General features: G+C 46.0%; 1 protein-coding gene across 3 annotated transcripts in view; it reads left to right on the top strand.

The window, feature by feature from the left end:
• Positions 1 to 20,796, top strand: part of nbeab (neurobeachin b) — a 163,397-nt gene that overhangs the window by 60,160 nt on the left and 82,441 nt on the right. For all 3 annotated transcript variants that reach the window (XM_088427563.1, XM_088427565.1, XM_088427564.1), the window contains exons 28-36: positions 44 to 218; positions 660 to 936; positions 5,943 to 6,085; positions 7,647 to 7,767; positions 8,526 to 8,653; positions 10,994 to 11,055; positions 15,345 to 15,409; positions 16,747 to 16,855; positions 19,511 to 19,677. In XM_088427563.1, coding sequence (XP_088283689.1) covers positions 44 to 218; positions 660 to 936; positions 5,943 to 6,085; positions 7,647 to 7,767; positions 8,526 to 8,653; positions 10,994 to 11,055; positions 15,345 to 15,409; positions 16,747 to 16,855; positions 19,511 to 19,677 — 1,247 coding nt within the window. The remainder of the gene's footprint in view (positions 1 to 43; positions 219 to 659; positions 937 to 5,942; positions 6,086 to 7,646; positions 7,768 to 8,525; positions 8,654 to 10,993; positions 11,056 to 15,344; positions 15,410 to 16,746; positions 16,856 to 19,510; positions 19,678 to 20,796) is intronic.

The following is a 20,796-nucleotide window of genomic DNA, read 5'->3' on the forward strand; positions in this document are numbered from 1 at the left end:
AAGCGAGCGACGCGAGACATCGTCTTCCCGTTATCCCCTCTAGGACGACAGCAAGCAAGCTCAGTTCTTGGCTCTGGCCGTGGTCTACTTCATCTCCGTTCTCATGGTGTCCAAGTACCGTGACATCCTGGAGCCTCAGCGCGAAACGGGCCGCACCGCCGCCAAGACGGGCCGCGACGCGCAATGCCGTCAGGATGTTCGTTTGCCCGCCGCCGAGGGTGAGTCTAGCGTCCAAAATGCATGCAATATCTATCTATCTATCTATCTATCTATCTATCTATCTATCTATCTATCTATCTATCTATCTATCTATCTATCTATCTATCTATCTATCTATCTATATACGTATATATAGTGAATGAATAAATGAAGAATGAATGATTTTCCGCATTCCGAGTTATAACTGATAGATACATCTTTGTAGCATTGATATATTGCGGTTTAGTTTATCACTAAAATAATACAAAACAAACAATAATTGGTATGTGATGTGTAAGTAAGGTGAAAATTGGTGTTGTAACTTTAATGCGAGTTAAAGTCGCCTCAGATTATCCGGCGGAATAATTGTGACGCGATTATTGGATCAAACAATGGATTGTGAAAATGTTGTAGAGTGACAGCCCTAGGCTCACTGGACTTGCGTTTGTGCGCGTTATCAGCGGCGATCTTTTCGGAGCCCGCGAGCCTCCCTTCCCCCTCGGAGGAGGGCGAGCCGAGCGCCGGAACCGAGCGCGTCCCGGGCGCGGTCAACGGCTGCGACCGCTTCTCGGATCCGCCGCCCCCCTCGTCTTCGGGCCTCAATGTTAAGGAAATCCTCAAGAGTCTGGTGGCTCCGCCCGCGGAAGGCGCGGAGGCGGGGCTCGAGCCCGTCTGCTGCCCGGACGTCTCGGCCGAGGCCCGCGCGGCGCTGCCCGTGCGGTTTCACTCCTTTGACAGGTAATTGCGGACGGTCGGGTCGAAAATGGACCACTTTGAAAAATAGTGCGCCCCCTAGTGGCTTGTTTAAAAACAAAAAACACTAGATAAACCGCGCTGGACTATCATCCACAAGGTTCAAAGCATGAGAAGAAAGTAATGGCCTATAGTCCCAAATTTACGGTAAATTCAATGCAATCCTTTTTTCAGTGATAAAGCCAAAGGAAATGCGAAATTGTACGGCTTAAAATGTGTTTCATTTTGCGCTCCCTGACATGTAAGCAACAATGCAGTGCTTTTAATGCATGTAGCCAGTGTGTTTAGCGGGAAATTGCCTCCTGGTGGCGAGTAAAAAAACAAAAAAACAACAAGAACAAAAAACACACACCATATAAACCACACTGGAATATAAGCCACGGGGTTCAAATCATGAGAAAAAAAGGACAATCAAATCAAAGTGCCGTCACATATTTGCCAAGCTTTTCAGTGATAAGACCAAAGAAAATGCTAAATTCTATTTTATAAAGCCGAACCACCCCAGCGTGTTTTTTTTTTTTTCCCACTCCCTGACATAGGAGTAAGAATGCGGCGCTAGTAATGCATGCGGCGGGCGGGGTGAGAAGGCGGCGGGGGTCTCCAGGGTGTTGATGACAGATTAAACAGAAGCGGCCCCGCCGTCCACTTCAGCCCTCACGGCGCTAACGCGAGGCGGCAGCCCCAAATGACGCTCTGCGGCCAACGCTATCGTTTTTGAAACGCTTTCACGCACACGCGCCCGCCCGCCGCCGTATGACTTTGCCCCCCCCCCCCCCTCGCCTGCGTGGAATTGTTTGCCACCTGTCAGGCAAATGAGCTGCCAGCCTTTCAGCGGGCTGTCGCGCCGGACGTCGATTGAAGGTGACAACATCAAAAAGGAAAAGGGGAGGGAGGTAGATGACTTGAAGCTAAGAACACCTGCTTTCACCGAGCGCACAAAAGCAGCAGAGAAACCGGGAGCCTTCGCGCACCTCATCGCTCTTCCGGGGGCGTAGCCAGGAATTTTACACTCCTCGTTCTTCATCATAGCTTGAATTATTCCAGTACCTTGGTTGGAAAATTTCTCAAAACGTTTTTGTCTTCTTCCGATGTTACTGTATTTTCCGCACTATATGGCGCACCTAAAAGCCTTCAGTCGAAAGCGGATGATGCGCCTTATAATCCAGTGCGCCTTATACGTTGCCAGTTTTTGTTTCGGGGGAGGCGAAAAAATTAAATAACCCCCTCGCCATATAAACTTCAATTTTTACCTTTGCGTTTTAGTTATAAATGTAATTTCTAACAATTATAACACACCATTTATAATTTTCCTTTTTGATTATTTTGTATTGATAATATGGTGACAAGGAAAGTGCAATTTTATTAAATAAATCCAGAAACTTTTTCAGTCAACTAAAGGCGGACCTTTAAAAGCTTTGAATTTTCTTAAAAGGTGACAGTACGCGTTATAATCCGGTATGCTGTACGGCTTTTAATTTTTGTGGGATGAAAAAAATGTCAATTTGTAAATTTTTACCTTTGGTCCGGTTTTGTGGATCAACTGGAACCGGGCCGCATAGGCAACACCCGAAAGTTTAGAACTGGTTTAGTTTATCCCTTTAAATCTTTCAGTGCCAAGCGTTATTGGAAAAGGAAAGCGCTGGAGGCTTCATATTTTTAGCATTTTCACTCACATTTAAAGGCAGAAAACAGAATATTGTGTGCATGTCTATATAAATATTGTTGGTATCATATAAAAATTGACATCCAGTCTTCAGTTCGAATTGATTTCGGTAATCGATGTGTCGTAAGTGTGGAAACACTGCCATCCAGTGGTCACAGTTGTCATTACGCTGCTCAGTCGGCTTATATTAGGTCAGCATTAGTCAAGAGTGACAGCTCCTCTCCGTAAACAAACGTATTTGACCAGAATTTCATTACTTATTGTTATTACTTTTTTAAAAGATGAGAATTCTCGTCCATTAACAGTTCATTCGTGTTTTTTTGGCTTGAGCTTTTGTTTTTGGCGCCGCCTCCGGCCGCTGTTGATTCTACATTTTGTAGTGAGGAAGGATGGTGCGGCTTTGGTTGGTTATCACGTTTCCCTCGCGATTCCAAGATTCCGTGCCGGAAACACGTTTTCCTTTTTTTTTCCTCCCGGTTCCAGCGCAGTAAGCGCGCCGCTGGTGCAATATTGCAAAGGCGGCCCCCGAATGCGCCGCCCGCCGTGACATGTTTGTCTTAAAGGCGATGAAAGCAAATGATAATTGCTCGCAATTGCAGCTCGGCGCTCCATCGTCCTTTTGTACGGCTGAGGAAAACACAGCGGGATTAGATCCAACGTATAGCAAGCGAGCCGCAAGACTGCTTAATATTCACTCTCGGATTAATGCCCGCTTTATTCGCCGCAACTCAATTAAGACAATCCTATTAATAAAATATGCCCCGGATAATTCATGCGGGATTCACGAGCCTCATGAATTATTCACGCGGGACGCCCGCGGCCCGGCCCGGCCCGGCCCGGCGTTCCTCCGGCGCTCCGCTCGTCTTCTGATACCTGTCAATGAGCGCCGCGCAACAAAGATCCGCCAGATAAATGATGCTTGTCATCACTTAGCTTCAAAAAAAAATCTCAGGAGATAAGCCAGCTTTCAAACTCCGTTTTTTTCTCTCTCCGGTTTTGATCTTCTGCAGCGAAGAGAAGAAAAGCGAAATTAGTGCAATTTTTGGTTCGGGCGTCAGGCGCTTGTCAGGCGGGGCGCCGAATGTGTTTTTTTTTTTTTTTTTCCTTGCAACGGCAGACAACTATGAATAATTCACACCGTTGGCAGATTGAACCCTTGCGCCAACAAATGCGTGCAATTATCATTAAACTTGATACGCATTCCGCAGTCCAAGCAAACTCTTCGCAATTGCACTCAACGTTTGCCCATCCAAGGCTTGAAATGTGCTCAAAATGGCCGCTTCAAACCAAAATGTTCCATTTCTAGCATGGCTCCTTGTCACTTTTTTATACAGCTTAAATGTGTGTAGCTAGGTGTTGAAACTTTCCAGGGCTGCTACTAATTGCAATTTTACGGGTTAGTTGTACCCCAAAAGGGGATGAGAGTACCCCAGAGGCTACATGCAATTTTAACCGTCTCTATTCAGACTTCAACATATCGAATTTATGCTTTTTATGCGTCAATGCTATGTTATGTTATGTTTAATGCTGTGACGGGAGCGGTACACATTTCTTTTCAAGTTAAGAGCAAATGAGACGGAACATGGAGAATATATTACATTATAATGACTCCTCTGCAAAAAGTAGTGGCTTATTTTCCGCAGTATAAGGCGCACCAGATTTTAAAGCGCATATTTGACATTTGTTTTCATATGTAGAGGACAAAGCACTAAAAGGCACATAGAATAGAAGCTACAGTAGTGGCTAGGCTTGCGTTTGTGAAAAAAATATCATATTTCCTACACTACAAATCACACCGGATTATAAGACGCACCTGTTTGAGAACTGTTTTATTTATACTGTGCACTGACTTATAAGGCGCATAGAATAGAAGCTTCAGAAGTGGCTGGCGTTACGCATCCACTGGATGACAGCATTGGTGCCAAAACAATTTTTTTCTTTAAACAAGATTTGTGGTTTTTGTGCCTTGTCCTCATATAAATTGCTTCAGAATTGGAGCATATTTCAATTTCAGACGGCGTTGGAAAAACAATGTAAACAATTAATTTAGAAATGGAAGGTAAAAATTTACATGGCAGTTTTTTTTCATCCGCCAAAAATGAAAAATTCAAAAGGCTTCTAGGTGAAAATACGAAAAGATGGCACCTCTTGTTTTTTTTTCCCTCATACAAAAATGTTTTCAAATTGAGAGCAAATTGAAACAAAGCGACTTAACTTTTTTTTTTTTTCTAAATTGTTTTCAAGATTCTTTTGCCATTCTTCTGGAGTTGCTGGAAACTTGCTAAATAATTCACCCGCCTTAAAAAACTAAAAGTGACCTAGCTATTCACCAGCCTCGGACGTACATGACGGGGTGACGTAACCCGCGTTTCCTGTAACACGCGAGATGAAACGGAAAGATTATGCCTGGTCCGACTTTGAGCATTTCCAGAAGTGAAACCCGGACAGAAGCTGGGCTTTGGCCCCCGGACCCAAACGGGCCTCAGCTGCCCATCAGCTGTCATCCAAACGGCCATAGAGCAAAAGCAGACGCGCCCGGGACCCAAGTTCCCGCCTTTGATCGTTATCCCGCTCGCGCAATTGATCTGCTTGGCCGGACGATGTTTGCAGCTTTTAGGCTCCCCCCCTAGATTTTCTGCATTTATTCATTCATATCATTTTTGTCAGAATGCCGACCTAGGTAAGGTTTTTTTTTTTTTTTATGCCACTAGGAGGCGGTGAGCTTCCCGCTGGTTTTACTGCACCAAAATTGTAGAATGGGGGCAAATGAAGCTTCAAGATGCTTCATGACTCACTTTTCACATTTTTCGACTCCTCTAGTGAGAACTCCCTGTTCAACATACAGTTTGCGATTTCTCAAATGCCTTTCTTCAAACCAGTAGCACTATCTAGAGGAATTAAAAAAAAATACAATAGCTTCATTTTTTTCAACACTACTTGGAAAATCCTGGTTTAATCAATTTTTGAATGGGGGAGTAAACAGACCTGTTCCAATTTATTTGCTCTCAATTTGAAAACAAAACAGTTCTGTTCCTGCCAGGTTGTTCAAAAGCATTCAATTCGAATTGCTGCCTTTTGCAAAAACTGTTGAAATCTTATGCCCCTCCCTCCCCGAATTATCATCGCGTACCCTCATTCGGGAACTAGCATTTTAAAGGCAATTATTGAGGCAATCGTTTTGGAGAAAAAAACAAAAACAATATATCTATTTCTTGCATTTTTCCAGATGCAACTGTTTGTATACGAGCCATTAAAAAAAAAAGAACTTTGCTATCTCATCTTCCAAGAAGGTCATCGATGTTTACGATTGTTGCATTCGGACCCGCAGGAGCGTGGTGGTGCCCGTCAAGAAGTCTCCCCCGCCGGGAGGCCTTGCCGTCACGACGGCGACGGCGGGGGGCAGCCCTTCCGGCGCCCCGGTCACCCCCAACATCTTTGCGGCCGGCTCCAAGAGCATGATCAACACCATGGGTGCGTACGCCTGCTCCGCTGCTAGCTAGAAATACACATCCTCTCTCCTTTGCGCTTGTGTTCCCGGCGTCCACCAGATGGCACTGTTGCCTTTGCCAACGCCGTCTTGCGCCCGGCCGACAATGCAATGCTTTGTTGGAGTCTGTAGAATTCCCCCTTACGCAAGGCCGACACTCGTTTTGTGTTTGCTCACGTTGACCCGAGCCCGATTCGTGATCCAAAACTGCTTCCCATCTCATCCTTGTGTCACCTTGCAAGTATAAGAGCTGCGCCCATGACCAAGTGCTCCGGCGACGCTTGCTTTTCATGCCCGTAATCCACTCAAGTGGGTCAATTCGACCAGCAGCATAACAGGAGGATGTTTAAAAAAAAAAAAAAATCCCCTCTCCTCAATGAGCAGGAATGAGGCCAACGAAACCAAAAGCCAGAGGCGTTCACGCGCACCCCGTGATCTCACATTGTTTGGGGGTGGAGGGCAGTGGGGGGGTTTCCCTGCTTCCACAACACACTGGATTGTCAAACATCTGATGCCGCTTCAGGTTTGCGCTGGATCGCTTCAAACTCACATGTTTAACACACACGCACGCACACACTCAAACACACACACAGATTTTTTTCCCATTTTTTTCACTTTTGTATTTCTTTGTCTGCTTCTTGAAGTGATGCTGACGTGGGCGTCAGTCAGAACATCTTCAGTATCATGTGAATGCAAATTGAATCTCGATCTGATCCCGCTAAATATGGTTTGATTATTCATGTTTGATTGAAATTAATCGTGGGTACACAGGGTAACAACATATTGCTAAAAATAAATTGGATCCGGATCTGATCCGGATGTGTCACCAATGAAATCCACCATCACATATCCTGCCCAAAGGTGAAGGGAAAATGAAGCTTCATGATTTTTTTTTCCTCCTCTAGATGGTGTTCCCGGTTTAAAGATAAAGGCGATTTTATATTTACGCTGCATCCTAAGAGGAAAAAAATAGGAAGGTAAAAGCGCATTAAAATCCTAAACACAAATACACAAAAAAAGTTGATTCATTAAATATAATTTAAATTTAGAAACATAACAAATGAAATGGATTCAATGGAGTCTGTTTAGCAACAACTTGCTTAGTATTCCAATTAATTTACTCTCAATTTGAAAGGCTAAAACAGGCTAAGTGGGAAAAAAAAGATGCTGTTTGTAAAAATAAAGGCATGAAACATACTGTATCATAAAGAAGTCATGAATACGGTTTAGCAATAAATGGCTTCCTGTTCCAATTACTTTTCTCTCAATATGATTTATTTTTTATTTTTTGGCATGGGAGGGACAACATGTGCTGTACCATCCGTTTAAAAGTAAAGGCATTCAATGGTTTGGAAAGAAGTCACTTGAACTCACTTCAGCAATAAGTTGCTTCTTGTTCCGATCAATTTGCTCTTAATTTGAAAAGGTAACTATACCGGTCCTGTCAAGTAATGAAATTAGATTCGCTGATTTCGGCGTGATAGCCCAAATTTCATGTTTTTGATTTGTTTCTTCTTCTTATTTTGTAAACTTTGTTGCCTTCAGGAGCCGCGGACGTGGCGGAAGCGGCGGCGTCCTCCGGCCTGGTCAACGGCGCCACCAGTAAGAATCTGCCGGCCGTGCAGACCGTGGCCCCCATGCCCGAAGACACGCTGGAGAATATGAGGTACGAGTGCGCCGCATTTCAGCAATTTGCCTTTTGAAAATATTTGAAATTTTAGGGGCGCAAGTAGAAAATTTCGGGGCTTACCTGTATTTGGTTTCGAAAGCAAATATTCCCCCCAATATATTCAACATTCCTCTGTATTTCTTTGCATTTTAGTGGGGGGCTCATCCAAATCTAGTCCGCAAAGTATTTGCGCTCTCCCCTCGTGCGTGTGTGCGCGGTTAGCGTTCCCTTGACTGGCGCGCAAGCGCCCTTGACTCATCTCCCGTCGCCGTTAATAGTTTGTGACAGTGGCGCTCGTTCCGCGCTCACGTGTCCTCCTCTCCGCAAATGGGAGACGGGTTGCCATGGCAGCCGCGCCCGCCGTAGCCTGCCGTAACCCCGCGCTGCAGCCCGCCTCACTTTCACGCGCCCGCAAAAATCCAAAAGAAAATCTCTCGTGCCAAAGTGGAAACACATCAAGTCATAAATACGTCAAATCAAAGTAATAGGTCCAGTTCAAAATAACCCTAAAATATTTACCGAATATATATATATATATATATATATATATATATATATATATATATCTATATATATATATATATATATTATAGTATTATAGCTATGTTATATTATAGTATTATAGCTATGTTATTTTATAGCTACAATTAACATTTCACAGTCTAAAAAAAAAACGAAATCTGTCGAGTCATAGTGAAAAAATTCATAAAGGTGCAGAGTCGTGAAGACGACGCGTGATGCCTTGTCTTTTTCAGCATCACGTCCAAACTGGAACGAGCTTTGGAGAAGGTGGCGCCCCTCCTCAGGGAAATCTTTGTGGACTTTGCGCCCTTCCTGTCACGCACGCTGCTGGGCAGCCACGGGCAGGAGCTGCTCATCGAAGGTACGTCCTTTGTCTTAAAGAAGGAAAAAGAAATATTGTCACTTAGTTTGTTTTGGTAAAAAAGTCCGTTTTTTGCTTTGAGTGTTTGTTTGATTGGCTTCGACGCGTTCGTTTTGTTCCTCTTCTCGATCTTCTGAAGCATTTTGTTTTTGCTTTTTACTCTCCGATTGTGTACTATTTGATTTGTCACGGACACCGAAAAAAATGCAGAGCTGATGTTTTTCCCGGCCTAAAGTAGCACTTCTTGAAGAAGATCTTAAAGACGAAATCTCACGGCAACTAGACCTCAGGTTAAAAACGGGCCTATGTGACCAAATACAGAACAAAATAAACAAGGTGGACGTTGTCAAAAATGTTGGGAAGTGGGCAGGTTTTACTGGGTAAAATAGTAATGGACGATGCCAAAAAACAAGGCGTTCCTGTCAAAAATGATGCCTCTGGGACGCAGGGACAGAGACAAACGTGATCGCAGCGAATATGCCACACTCGGTATCGGAAATGAAAAAGTCATATCGGGGCACGATTGCTTCCGTTTTATCCATTTGAAATTCCGAGGTTCGCGCTAATCTTTGCGCGTTTTCCCCGGATCCCTTCGCATCTTGCAGTCGAAATGGTTTCCCCGTAATTACCAGCCATCCATCACTCGTCCCATTATCCGGGGTCGAGCCCCCCGGTGCCCTTTCTTGCCTAACCCCTGGCCTCTCGCTTCCCCGCCGGCCCCGCCTCCCCGCAGCAATCGCTCTGTGCTGCAATTACGGCCAGAGCCTTGTCGCCACGGCCGCCGTCCGCCACGTCCGCACCCACAACGGCGCGGTCGCTTCCCCGGCTGCCGTTTGCGGGCCTTTCAAACCGAGGTCTTCGGTCTGTCCGTCGGCGCGAGGCCGAGGTCGGCCGGCCGCCGCGTCTCGCGGCGCTGACTTGTGGCGCGCCGCGTCACGGCCGTAACGAGAGGTCGACAGCGGCGGCGCCGGCCCGTTTACAAGAGAAGGGTCATTTCCTCTTCCGGGCTTTCCGAAACGCTCCTTTCGGGTCGGGCTCAAAGTCGGCGGCAGACTCGCGGCAAACATCTGGCCGCCATCAGTTCATCTTGCCGTGTTTTCAAGTCACGGGCAAACGGAGAGCCCGGAAGAAGATGCGTGCGGCGTCGAGCCATCGAGATCACACAAAATACCACTCTGGAAAAAAAACGTCCAAATATGTCTTTGGGATTGAATGACTTCATCATCCTGTTAAAGTGCGAGACGGATTGGATATTTTAAACCCTGTGTGGTATTTTTGCCAATCCACTGACCTTTACAACAAAAGTATTTCGCATCAAAGGGAAAGCGTCGAAGAAAGACTCGGGAGCTGAAATTTCACCCAGATGCTGACGTGTCGAAAAAATAAATACATATGTCCTTGGGATTGAACGAGTTAATCTTTCTTTTCAAACCTTTGAAGTTTACATCAAAGGCATTTCGCATTAAAGGGAAAGTCGAGGGAGCTGAAATTTCACCCAGATGCTTACAACATGTCAACGTGGCACAACCACTTAGTTACAAGACCGGCAGGTGTGTGCCGTTCCTCACAATGGGATCGCTAGCGTCGTACATTTACAATAGCCGTAATGATAATAGCCGTCGGCCCCGTTGGCACACAAGATGACAGCCGCCTTTTTCAGCTAGCAAATCAAGCAGGGAAAAACACTGACTATATTTGCAAAAGCGACATCATGAAGCCATCACGCGTCCTCTCCGGCGTTACGTTAGCGCTGCTCTGACTGACAGCCGACTTCTTCTTCCTGTCCCCGTGGCCTCTAATGAGCGCGCGGGACATTCCTTCTTGGTTGTTTTTTTTTTTTTTTTTGCTAATGACTGCGCTTGAATGCATCTCTGCAGACTGGCATAGGGAGAAGCCATTGTTTCTGCAAGTGAGCTTTTTACACCTGCAGTCACTATCAGTGAGTGAGTGAGTGAGTAAGTGAGTGAGTGAGTTTCTTCAAACGTAATTGAATGCTTTTTCATTCCACGATAACAAAACATATTTCTTTTCAAATCAAGAGCAAATAAATTGGAACATGATGCTGGTCAAAATGTTGGTCGTACAAGTTAATGTCGGACTGTAAACCAGTACTTTTTTCTCATGCTTGTAGTGCAATGTGGTGTATCTGCGTTTTTTGTTTTTGTTTTTTTTTTAGCCAGCCGGCAATCCCCTGGTAAACAAAGGAAGACAAAAGACGCTTTTGAAAAATTGATGTTCTGCTATGTTACTCACCACCAGGGGACACTACATGAGTTATAAACACAATCGAGTGTGTTACTGTTGTGTTGCTGCAATATTCTAAATATATGGTATCTGCAGGTCTTGTGTGCATGAAGTCAAGCACGTCGGTGGTGGAGCTTGTTATGCTGCTTTGTTCTCAGGTACGTAAGCGTCGAGAGGATCTTGTGACCCGCGTATATATGTATTTATATATAAAGTACTAAAGTATGCTTTACTCATGTTCTTACTTTAGTACTGTAGTTATTTGATAAGTTTAGCACTCACTTACCTAAATTATTGATTGCTTTAGTACCTTATTGATGACTTCAAAATAATCCATCAAAATCCATTACAGAAGATGTATAATTCACCCGGTACACCCTTCTATAGCATAGAAACTGAAATAAATAGCTGGGATTGAGTGTGGAAACCAAAAACGTTAAACTACGTCTTTGGGATTGAACGAGTTAGAAAACTGCTGCCCGAAAGCTTATCTTGGTTGCGTTTCGAAAAAAACGTTTGCCCGTCGTCGGCGGCGGCGACTTTCTCGCCTTGAGCCGCCCCCTCGGACGACCTCGGAGCTGACCCCGCGAGTCTCTTGTTAAGGCCTTGTTTTAAAGCAAGGTCGGAACCCCGATGTAGCAGTTGCAAGGCAGATATTTAACATACCTTCTGTCAGCCCATCGGTCTTGCGTCGGGAGGGCCATAAGGAAGCCATTACTCGGTGCCTCTTTCCTGGACGCGGACACCAGAAAGTGGACGTTGCGCGGCCCCGAACATCCTCTCTCCGGCGGGGGGCCTGGCTTCTACCGGAGCTGTCATTCAGACCCCCACCCCCTCCCAAAAAAAAAAAAAAAAACTTGCAAATGGGACAGCCGGCGTTGAGTTATTGAAAGTTCCCCGACGGGCTCCCCTTTCCGCGGGACCTTTGGATTTATTGCACGCGAGAGCACGAGCGTGCCGGGCGGGGTCGGGCCCAACCCCCGCGCTGGATGCTCAGATAGCATTACGCCCGCTCAAGAGCTTTTTGCCATTAGGGGCTCGGGGGGGATGAAAGTCAGGCGGAGATATCGATCAAACGGCGAGCCCTCCAAGTCCGACCCACGACGAGGGACGCGCGTCCTTCCGCGGACTCTCGCGCCCGCCCTTGATGGCTACGCTAACAGTGCTATTAGCGCAGGTTGGCAGTCCGTCTGGACCGGCGGACTGGAAGTTGGTCCGTCACTGTCGGGCACCCGTTTTGACCACGAATGACGAGGATCCAAAGTAAAGTGTGTTTTTGTCCGTCGCGGTTTGTCACTCACCGGGCGGGTACCGACGGACTGTCTGTCAGTCACGACAAACGTTAAGAAAGCATATCAAAATATGCAGAAGCAGGTGGTTGTTCCGCATCACTTCTTCTCAATGGCTCATTTCTGTTTTAACACATAAAGAGCATTTTTTTCAGGGGCCGTATTCTTACAATAACCGCCGTAACGGGTGGACGTCAGTTGGCGGTTAGCAGCCGGTGCCTGCTGCTCCCGAGTTCATCCGGGACTATTGACAAAAACGGAGAGGATTATGAAAAAGTCAACAAACAAAATACCAAAATTAGACCTTAAAATTAAGGGTGCAAGGGTTAATGTCAAAAAGGTTACAGTTTTAGGTCTACTTTTACATTTTTTGTATTCGGTTCAATCCTGAATTTTACACTTCAAAACTGTTGATTTGGTAGAAAATGGCGTACGAGCCTTTTTCGTTTTCCGTCCTTTTCTCGCTCCCATTTGTGTTCTGGCCAGTACCCCAACGCCAAACAACAAACATTAGCCAGGAAATTTGCCGTAATGCGCCGGGACCGTCAGGAGGGTGCTCGGCTGACCCTTGACCCTTCCCTGTTTTGCAGCCTGTCACTTTTCTGCATAAATTAGCGCTAATGACGCGCCTACGGTAATGGCGGCGATCGGGACGCGCAAACGCCCGGCGTCTGCGCTTGAGCGAAAAGGTCAAGCGGCTCTGTTTCTTGTAACAGTTTGAGTGTATGCGGGGGAGGGGAGGGGGGAGGGGAGGGGGGCCAGCGGGCGGCGGAGCCAGCAGAGATTTAGTGATGGAAGGCCTCCAGATGTGCGGAATTTCGGCCGGCAGATAAAAGGCAAAGGCACTGACAGGTCGGATCGGAGCGCTCGCAAATACCCGCCGCCCCGCCCAAGCTCGGCCAGATGAAAGCCCGGCAAAAAAAAATCCAAAATAAAAGGGGCCGGGGTTATGGGATTTCAGTTCCTTAACTGCGTTCTGTCATTGATGGGGAAAATGATCCCGCAAACTCATATTGCCGCAATCTCGCACGCTGACTTTAGAAGGAGAAAATAAAGAACGTTTGGGGATCATTTTTTCTCCAAATTTGGATTTTTCTAAAAAGTGGTAATAACTAACACATTTTCTTTCATTCACAAATTCTTTGTTGACATGCTGTATCGCATAACGCATTTTTAGTATTGGGATAAAGTGGGATCATGGGATTTTTTGGAAAATGATTCGGTTACCGGTTGGGCTGTCGTTTTCCAAAGCGAAAGCAGATTTCTGCAAATCCGCAATTCTTCCGATGAAACACAAAAGATCATCATTCTGCTTTCATGAAAAACAACAGAAATCGACAATTACTACTGATAGGCTGAAATCGGACTATTATTTGCAAATATTGCTCCAAACGGTTGCGCGATTATTAAAACTGATTGCTTTGATATGTGATTGCGTTGTCAATTAATCTTGTTTTGATTGATTTGTTCTTAATTCGAAAAGAAAATTGTCGCGTTCCTGTCATAGCATAAAATGAGCGTCAGATCGTACAATTTTTTTTTTTGTTTCTTACGATTTCTTTCGTTAGCTCGAGACTTAATCCAAACTCGGTTCGTCTTGATGATTCAAACCTTTGGGGGCGCAGTCTCCCCACGCGGCCAGTTTTGTTTCCATCGTCCCGCCCCAGGTAGCACTCACTTGTCTTTCCATATACAAACACAATGATATATGTTATAAACAACAAAATCAAAGCCTGTCAATCAGCGACCTCGTGGCGTAGGTGTCACACACTCCCCCGTGTTTATTTTTGTCACGTGAGTGCCTCAGCGCGGCAGGATCCCTGTCCAAAATCCTCCACATAGGCTTACACTGTATCGCGGGAAAAAAAAAAAAAGGAGGGGGGGCTACAAGGAACATTTGGGGAGCAGATGCTCAGCCGTTTGTTTGCGGCGTCTCCTTTACTTGCCGGCGTGTGTCGCTGGCAGGTAAGGCCAGAAAAGGCCCACTAGCACGCAATGGCGCGCCGCTCCAGAAAACGTCTACGATCAACTCAATTAGCCCATCTGAGTTTGTTGGCGTAATGGCGAGAGCCCGCGTTCCCACAGCCGGGGGACCGCCCTTTTTTAATCATTTCCAGGGACGGCGGATGGCAAGTCAGGCGAGGGGGGGGTGGGGTGGGGTTAGCCGGCTCGCTAATCTGTCACCGCGCGGTCCGGAGGAAACGGCCGCGTTTCAAGCGGGAGGATACGGTTTCATCCCGCAATTATGCCTCCGCAGCGTTTACAGATCTTTTCAGCAAAGCGGCACGGCGCAATCGCGCATGTGCTCGGCAGCTTGTCGCCTCCGCCGCCATTGTTATGACCCCTTTTGTTTCCGAAGGCAAATTTTGGACATTTGCACCGGTTTGACGCTTTACCGTGCGGTTAAAGTCAAGCTTTCAATAAGCGCTACTAGTGTCTGTAACCACTAATGATGCTTTTCTTGTTTGCTTTGTCTAACAAAAGGGGCGTTTACACCAAGCGTGATATGATTGGCTGCTAGAAGAGTTGACTGAAAATAATGAGATGGATGTTTTTAGGAAAACTTGAAGGATGTTAAATCATTCAAACGCGACATGACAGGTTTTCTTGCGTAAACCAAAAAAGTGGCTGAATTTTGGCTGAAGTTTTACCAATCGAAATCAAGTTATGACACTTGGCACGCCCTCCGTGCCTTTTTTGGATCTTGCAAAGTGGCTCTCAAAACGCAAACCTAAGTGCTTGTTTTTGATTAAAAAAAGTGTTTTTTTATCTAAAATTAAAACTCTAAGTCTAGTGTTCCTCACAGTTGATTTGAATGGAAACGTGGTGCAGTTCAGTGAAGCGCTATCACTAGTGCTTGCAGAGTTGACTCAAGCAGCCACCTCTTTGAAAAGAACTCAATTGCAATCAGGTTTTTTTGGGGGAGGCATACATGAAGGATGTCTTTGTTTGAAAAAAATAGCTTGCCAAGAACAATCAAAAAACGAGGAACGTTCATGTGTTTATTTCATTCATTCTTTTGTACTAAACTTGGTACACATTTATGAATGTCAAAAATGCAATTTTGTGTCAAGATTGTGTTCATTGGAAAAAATAGAGAGGTAATTGTGATGCTTTGCTCCAAGTTTTCGTCTAATATGGACTTGTTTTGTCGTCAGGAGTGGCAGAACTCCATCCAGAAGAATGCCGGCTTGGCCTTTATCGAGCTCATCAACGAAGGAAGGTACGCGATCAATAGACATATTGTCAGATTCAGGCAACCTAGAACCTTTAATAAACAACACACTAGGAAGGAAGACAAGAGACTTTAGTTTGTTTTTGCTTACGGGAAGAACGGGCAGAGATGTGTTTGACGTTTCAATTTCGGATTTTGGTTGACCTTTGTTCTTAAAATGCATATCGGCTCCAAATGTGGGTTATGGGACTTTTGACCTCTAATAATCTGTAGTGACCCCGGCATAAAAAGATATAGGTTTGCCTCTAGTTGGACTTTGTCATGATTTGAGACCTGGAGTTCGCCCAAAATGGCTTCTTTGTCCCCAAACGTCTGCGATTCAACACACTTATCCGATTTCATTTCAATTTGAAAAGCTTATGTCAAATATATGATCATGTGATCCGGCCTGATGGAATGATCGCAACTACAGTATGTTAAAATGAAGAGGAGAATCCGAGAACACGGGAAGGCCAAAGATTGAGTCTTGCCTTTTCTCCAGTCTCTTATTGATAAAACTGACAGGCATATTCTGGTCATGTCCACCTTGTTGCCTTCTTGTCCCGCTGTCTTTCCCCCCGCTTTTGTGGGCGTGGCCCAGACTGCAAGGGGTGTGGGGATTGGGGTTTGATGGCGGGGTTCCGTTGAGCAGCTCAGGAGTGGCTCAGCCTCCTTGCCCATCTGCTGACCCATCTGGCCCCCCCCCACCGTTCCTACGCCCAACCTGGCCCAGGTTTGGCTCGGTGGCCTCGGTCCCGTTGGCGCCGAGACAAAGAGTCAGCGGTATGCGCTGTCCGTGGTTCTGAGTTATTGTTTAGCTGGTAAAGATTTCAAAAATCCATTCGATTTAATTGGGACCAAAAAAGAAATTCCTCATCTCGATGGGTCTGTTTTTTTTTTTTTGTTTGTTTGTTTTGGTTCAGGACTACACAGGATTCGAAATATCCACTTTTCTGTCACAATTCCAAACTGACTTGACGTTTTCGACCGTTTCCCACCAAATTCTCATCGCTACGTCATTTTCAGCGCAGAACGGCTGAGCTAAACGCTGACTGAAGTCTTTGACGTCTGCGTGGCGAAGCCGGCGTCTTCCTGGGACAGCAGGCAAATTACAGTCTCTATCAAGCATTTTTGATTAAAACAAAGGCAGCCTAATGACGTGTAAAATGCACCCGAGTAGCTCGGCTAGCTTTTCAATTAGCGAAGGGGGCGGGATTCAAACCCAGTCTGCTTTCGAGCTGCAGCGGCGCCTGCAAGTGATTCAAGTCTTGCCCTTTTAAAAAAAGACCGGTGACGCGTTTCCCCGATTAGCGCATGCCTAATACGCGTGTGTCCATTGTCTGAAGGTTGCTGTGTCACGCCATGAAGGACCACATCGTCCGGGTGGCCAACGAAGCCGAGTTCATCCTCAACAGACAGCGAGCCGAGGACGTCCACAAACACGCGGAGTTTGAGGTACAAGCGTTTGCGTTTGAAAGGTGTCAGCAACATGACAATAGACGTGTACTAGAAACATAAAACACATGCATATGATGTTATGATGCTATAATAGGTGCGTAGGTGTGAATGAGGAATGAAGGTTAGGTAGGTAACATAAGTGGGCAGGTCATTTGGAGAGTCATAATAGCAGTAATATCGGTGACTTTGGGGTGGGAAAATACACTTAGGATAGGTAATTGGTAGGCATTCCGTAGGATGCATTAGATAAGTTAAATACACTTGGTAGGTCAGTACAGCAGGTACTGGAGGTGGGTAGGGTGGAGAAGTAGTTAAGGAAGTAGGGTGGCTCGCTAGGTAGGTATGGTAAGGTAGGTACAAAGGAAGGTCAATTGGCGGGTAGAGCAAGTAGAAAGTTAGAATTTGAAGAATAGATAGGTGAGTAGAAAAGATGAGGTAGGTAGATAGGTAGGTGGAAGGAAAAGGTTGTTATCTAGACAAACGCTTCGGTAGGTAGGTTGGTTGTAAAACGGTCGGGGAGGTAGAATAGGCATACCGGTAGCTACAGTATGCATGTAGGTCGAGTGGGTAGGTAGAATAGACACATCGATAGGTCGGTTGGTAGGTAGTTTGAATTGACAAGTAGAGAGGTAACATACTGGAGGTGATTATGAAAGGTTAGGTAAGGTAGGTCGGTTGGTAAGGTGGTAGGTAGGTAGAAAAGACAGATAATTGGGTGGTAGATTAAGCAAAATAGGGTAGGTAAAGGTAAGGTTGGGAGATAAATACTGTAAGTAGGGAGGTAGAGTTGCAGCTAGTTATAACAATCGGAACGTGCGCTTGATAGACTGAAGGGTCCGTACTGAAGGTTGGGGGACAGATTAACTCGGTAGGATAGTTTTTGTGAGTCGGCGCGCGTGAGTGTTGTGCGTCCTACAAGCAAACGCACGCAAGACAGAGCGGGGCCCACCGCGTGTCACCTCTGTTAGCGGCGCGTACGCGCGGCGACTGATGACTTCCTTATCTGCCAACAGCAGCCGTCCTCAAACAGCTGCTTGATTTACAGTCGCCCGGGATCCTTGACCCGCCAGATAAACTCGGGGAGACGTCTGGATGCGCAATGTCACAAGAAGACGGCAAAGCGTACCTGGCCCCATCGCTTCTGTCTGACAGCCAACACGTTATTATCCCCGCCATAGCCCTTCAAAGATTGAAGATGCGCCGCGCGGAAAAGACGGCTTTACAATTAAGAAGGCGCGGCGCGCGCTTGAAAATGATATTTTGTCAGCGCGCCTCACGTGACCGCGCGCAGATCCGGTTACCTTCTTTATGAGGAATACGCTCAAGAATAATATCTGACAGATTTGAAAATTGAGGCAGGAAATTCAATTAGCTCCCGGCTTCTGTTAGCAAATTCAATTTTGAATATTAGCCGCCGTCCTCCCGGGAGGCCTTCGGGAGGCAATCTCATCCCAGCGCCAAAGATAGCCGGTCGCGCCGCATTACCGTTACACGGCATTACTGTATTTGCTTTACATGAACTCGTTCGCAAACATTGAGCGATAGCTAGCCGGTTGGCCGGCGAGATAGCTAGCTGGAAGGATCGCTACGTAGCTAGCAAGCTAAATGAACTAGATATATAACTACAGTAGCTATAATGAGAGTCGCAAACATTGAGCGGCAGCTAGCCGGTTGGCCGGCGAGATAGCTAGCTGGAAGGATCGCTACGTAGCTAGCAAGCTAAATGAACTAGATATATAACTACAGTAGCTATAATGAGAGTCGCAAACATTGAGCGGCAGCTAGCCGGTTGGCCGGCGAGATAGCTAGCTGGAAGGATCGCTACGTAGCTAGCAAGCTAAATGAACTAGATATATAACTACAGTAGCTATAATGAGAGTCCTGCGCAACTGCGATGCCGTTATCAGTCGACGGCGAGTGGCAAAAAAAGCAGATGACTTTCATGTAAATATGTTTGTAGTCCTTTTCTCGTTTACAGTCCGCTGTCCGGACACAACCGTTTGGAACGGACAGCGTGGAGAACGGATGTAATATTTGCGCGAGTCGGCCTTGTTATTTTGCCTCAGACAAAACAGCCTATTTCCCCTTCAGAAGAGGCCAATAATAGACGGGGCGCAGTGATATGTAGCCCCGTTTGGTCCTTGACAGCTGACGGTCCTGGCGGCTCTATTAAACGCTTTTTCCTTTCTGGTCTTAATAGCCCCGTCCGCCTAGCGGGGAGCCCCCTCCGACGGACGCTTGATTTACGGCCCTCCTCCGAGGGAGCCCCGATATATCTCGCCGCTGTCTGCTAATATCTCGGCGCGCTCAAGTGTGTTGACTCAAGCCAGAGCATTAGTCAGTGTGACAAATGCTCCATTAGAGGATCTCGCAGTGTCCCTGTTACCTCCGTGTGCCTGGATCTTCTCATCATTTACAGGGGGAAAAAAATACTGTATATATATATATATATATATATATATATATATATATATATATATATATATATATGTATGTATGTATGTATGTATGTATGTGTGTTTGTGTGTATATGTACTATGCTATGTTGTCATGTTGGACGTCAACGGCAGCGACGATGCAGTTTTCTTTTTAAATTAAGAGCAAATTAATTAGAACATGTCTTTATGCCTTTTTTTTCTCTGATGGATTCAGGCGAACTGCGGGCAGTACGCCGCCGAGAGACGAGAGGAAGAAAAGATGTGCGAGCACCTGATCAGCGCCGCCAAGCATCGGGACCACGTGACGGCCTGTCAGCTGCGCCAGAAGATCGTCAACATCCTCACTAACAAACATGGCGCCTGGGGGACGCTGGGCCAGAGGTGAACCTCCTTCCCCATTAAGAAAAGTTCGACTATGCATACCGCAAGCCCAGCCACTACAGTAGCTTCTATTCCGTGCGCCTTATAATGCGCCGCGCCTCGTATGTGAAAACGCTTTCAAAATAGTTGCGTTTTATGGTGCGTTTTTTCATAAGAGAAGCTGACCAAATGGCGGGGACGCAAAGTTTCGTCAAAATGGGATGAGGCCGCCAGTCTGTTATTTTCCCAGAATCCTGCGGGGTCAGCAAAAGCAATTAAAGCACGGGAAGCTTTTATCCCCCCCGGGGGGGTGTGGGGCTCTTGATTGGCCGCTCATCCGACACTTTGGCGAGCGGGGCCTGGTGTGTGCGCGCGCTGTGTCCAGGCATTCATTGACCTCCTCAGCAACGCGCACCAACACCTGGCGCCGCTTTCAGACTCCATTCGACCCCCAACACCCGCGGGTCCTCTTAAAGTAAGCGCTCGTTCCACTTCTCTGCCTCGGGGCAGCCGAGGGGAAAGACCAAGAAGAGACGCTCCTTTTGAACAAACTCCGCGCACGTGTTCCACCAGGCCAAACTTTCGCCATCATTCCTTTTCATTCCTATGCATCCATCCATCCATGGCCAGGTAGCTAGCTAGCTAGCTAGTTTCGTCGCTAGTTTGGTCAATGTAACTATTTAGCTAGCTACCAATTGCTAACACAGCTAATGAGCTACATAGTTTCATAGCTAACTATCCGTCTAGCTAGCTTATCTCTTAGCTCAGGATTTATCCGTCTAGCTAGCTAGCTAATTTATTGTCATTCTCTCTTTGTCTCTCTTCCTATTTATCTACTATAAAAATTATGAGAAGCATGCAAAAAAATTCTCATTGCAGTTTTGAATTAAAAACAACTTGGAGTTGCAGAAAAAAAGTACAATCATTTGTTTTTATTCACAAGACAACTTATCTCATTCAATGCCAGGGACGTATTTTTTTTATTTATAATGTATATTTTGAATTATATTAGCATGGTATTTGCATACTCATCTGGTCCCGTCTGATTCATGCTTCATCCTCGTCTATTCAGAAGCAGAATATGAACAAGTTGCGTTTGTTATGGCTGCAAACTCTTCCATGAAATGCACTTGGACGGGT

The sequence above is a fragment of the Hippichthys cyanospilos genome, chromosome 11, assembly GCF_059441005.1.
Source record: "Hippichthys cyanospilos isolate Australia breed blue-spotted pipefish chromosome 11, RoL_Hcya_1.0, whole genome shotgun sequence".
Taxonomy (NCBI): Eukaryota; Metazoa; Chordata; class Actinopteri; order Syngnathiformes; family Syngnathidae; genus Hippichthys; species Hippichthys cyanospilos.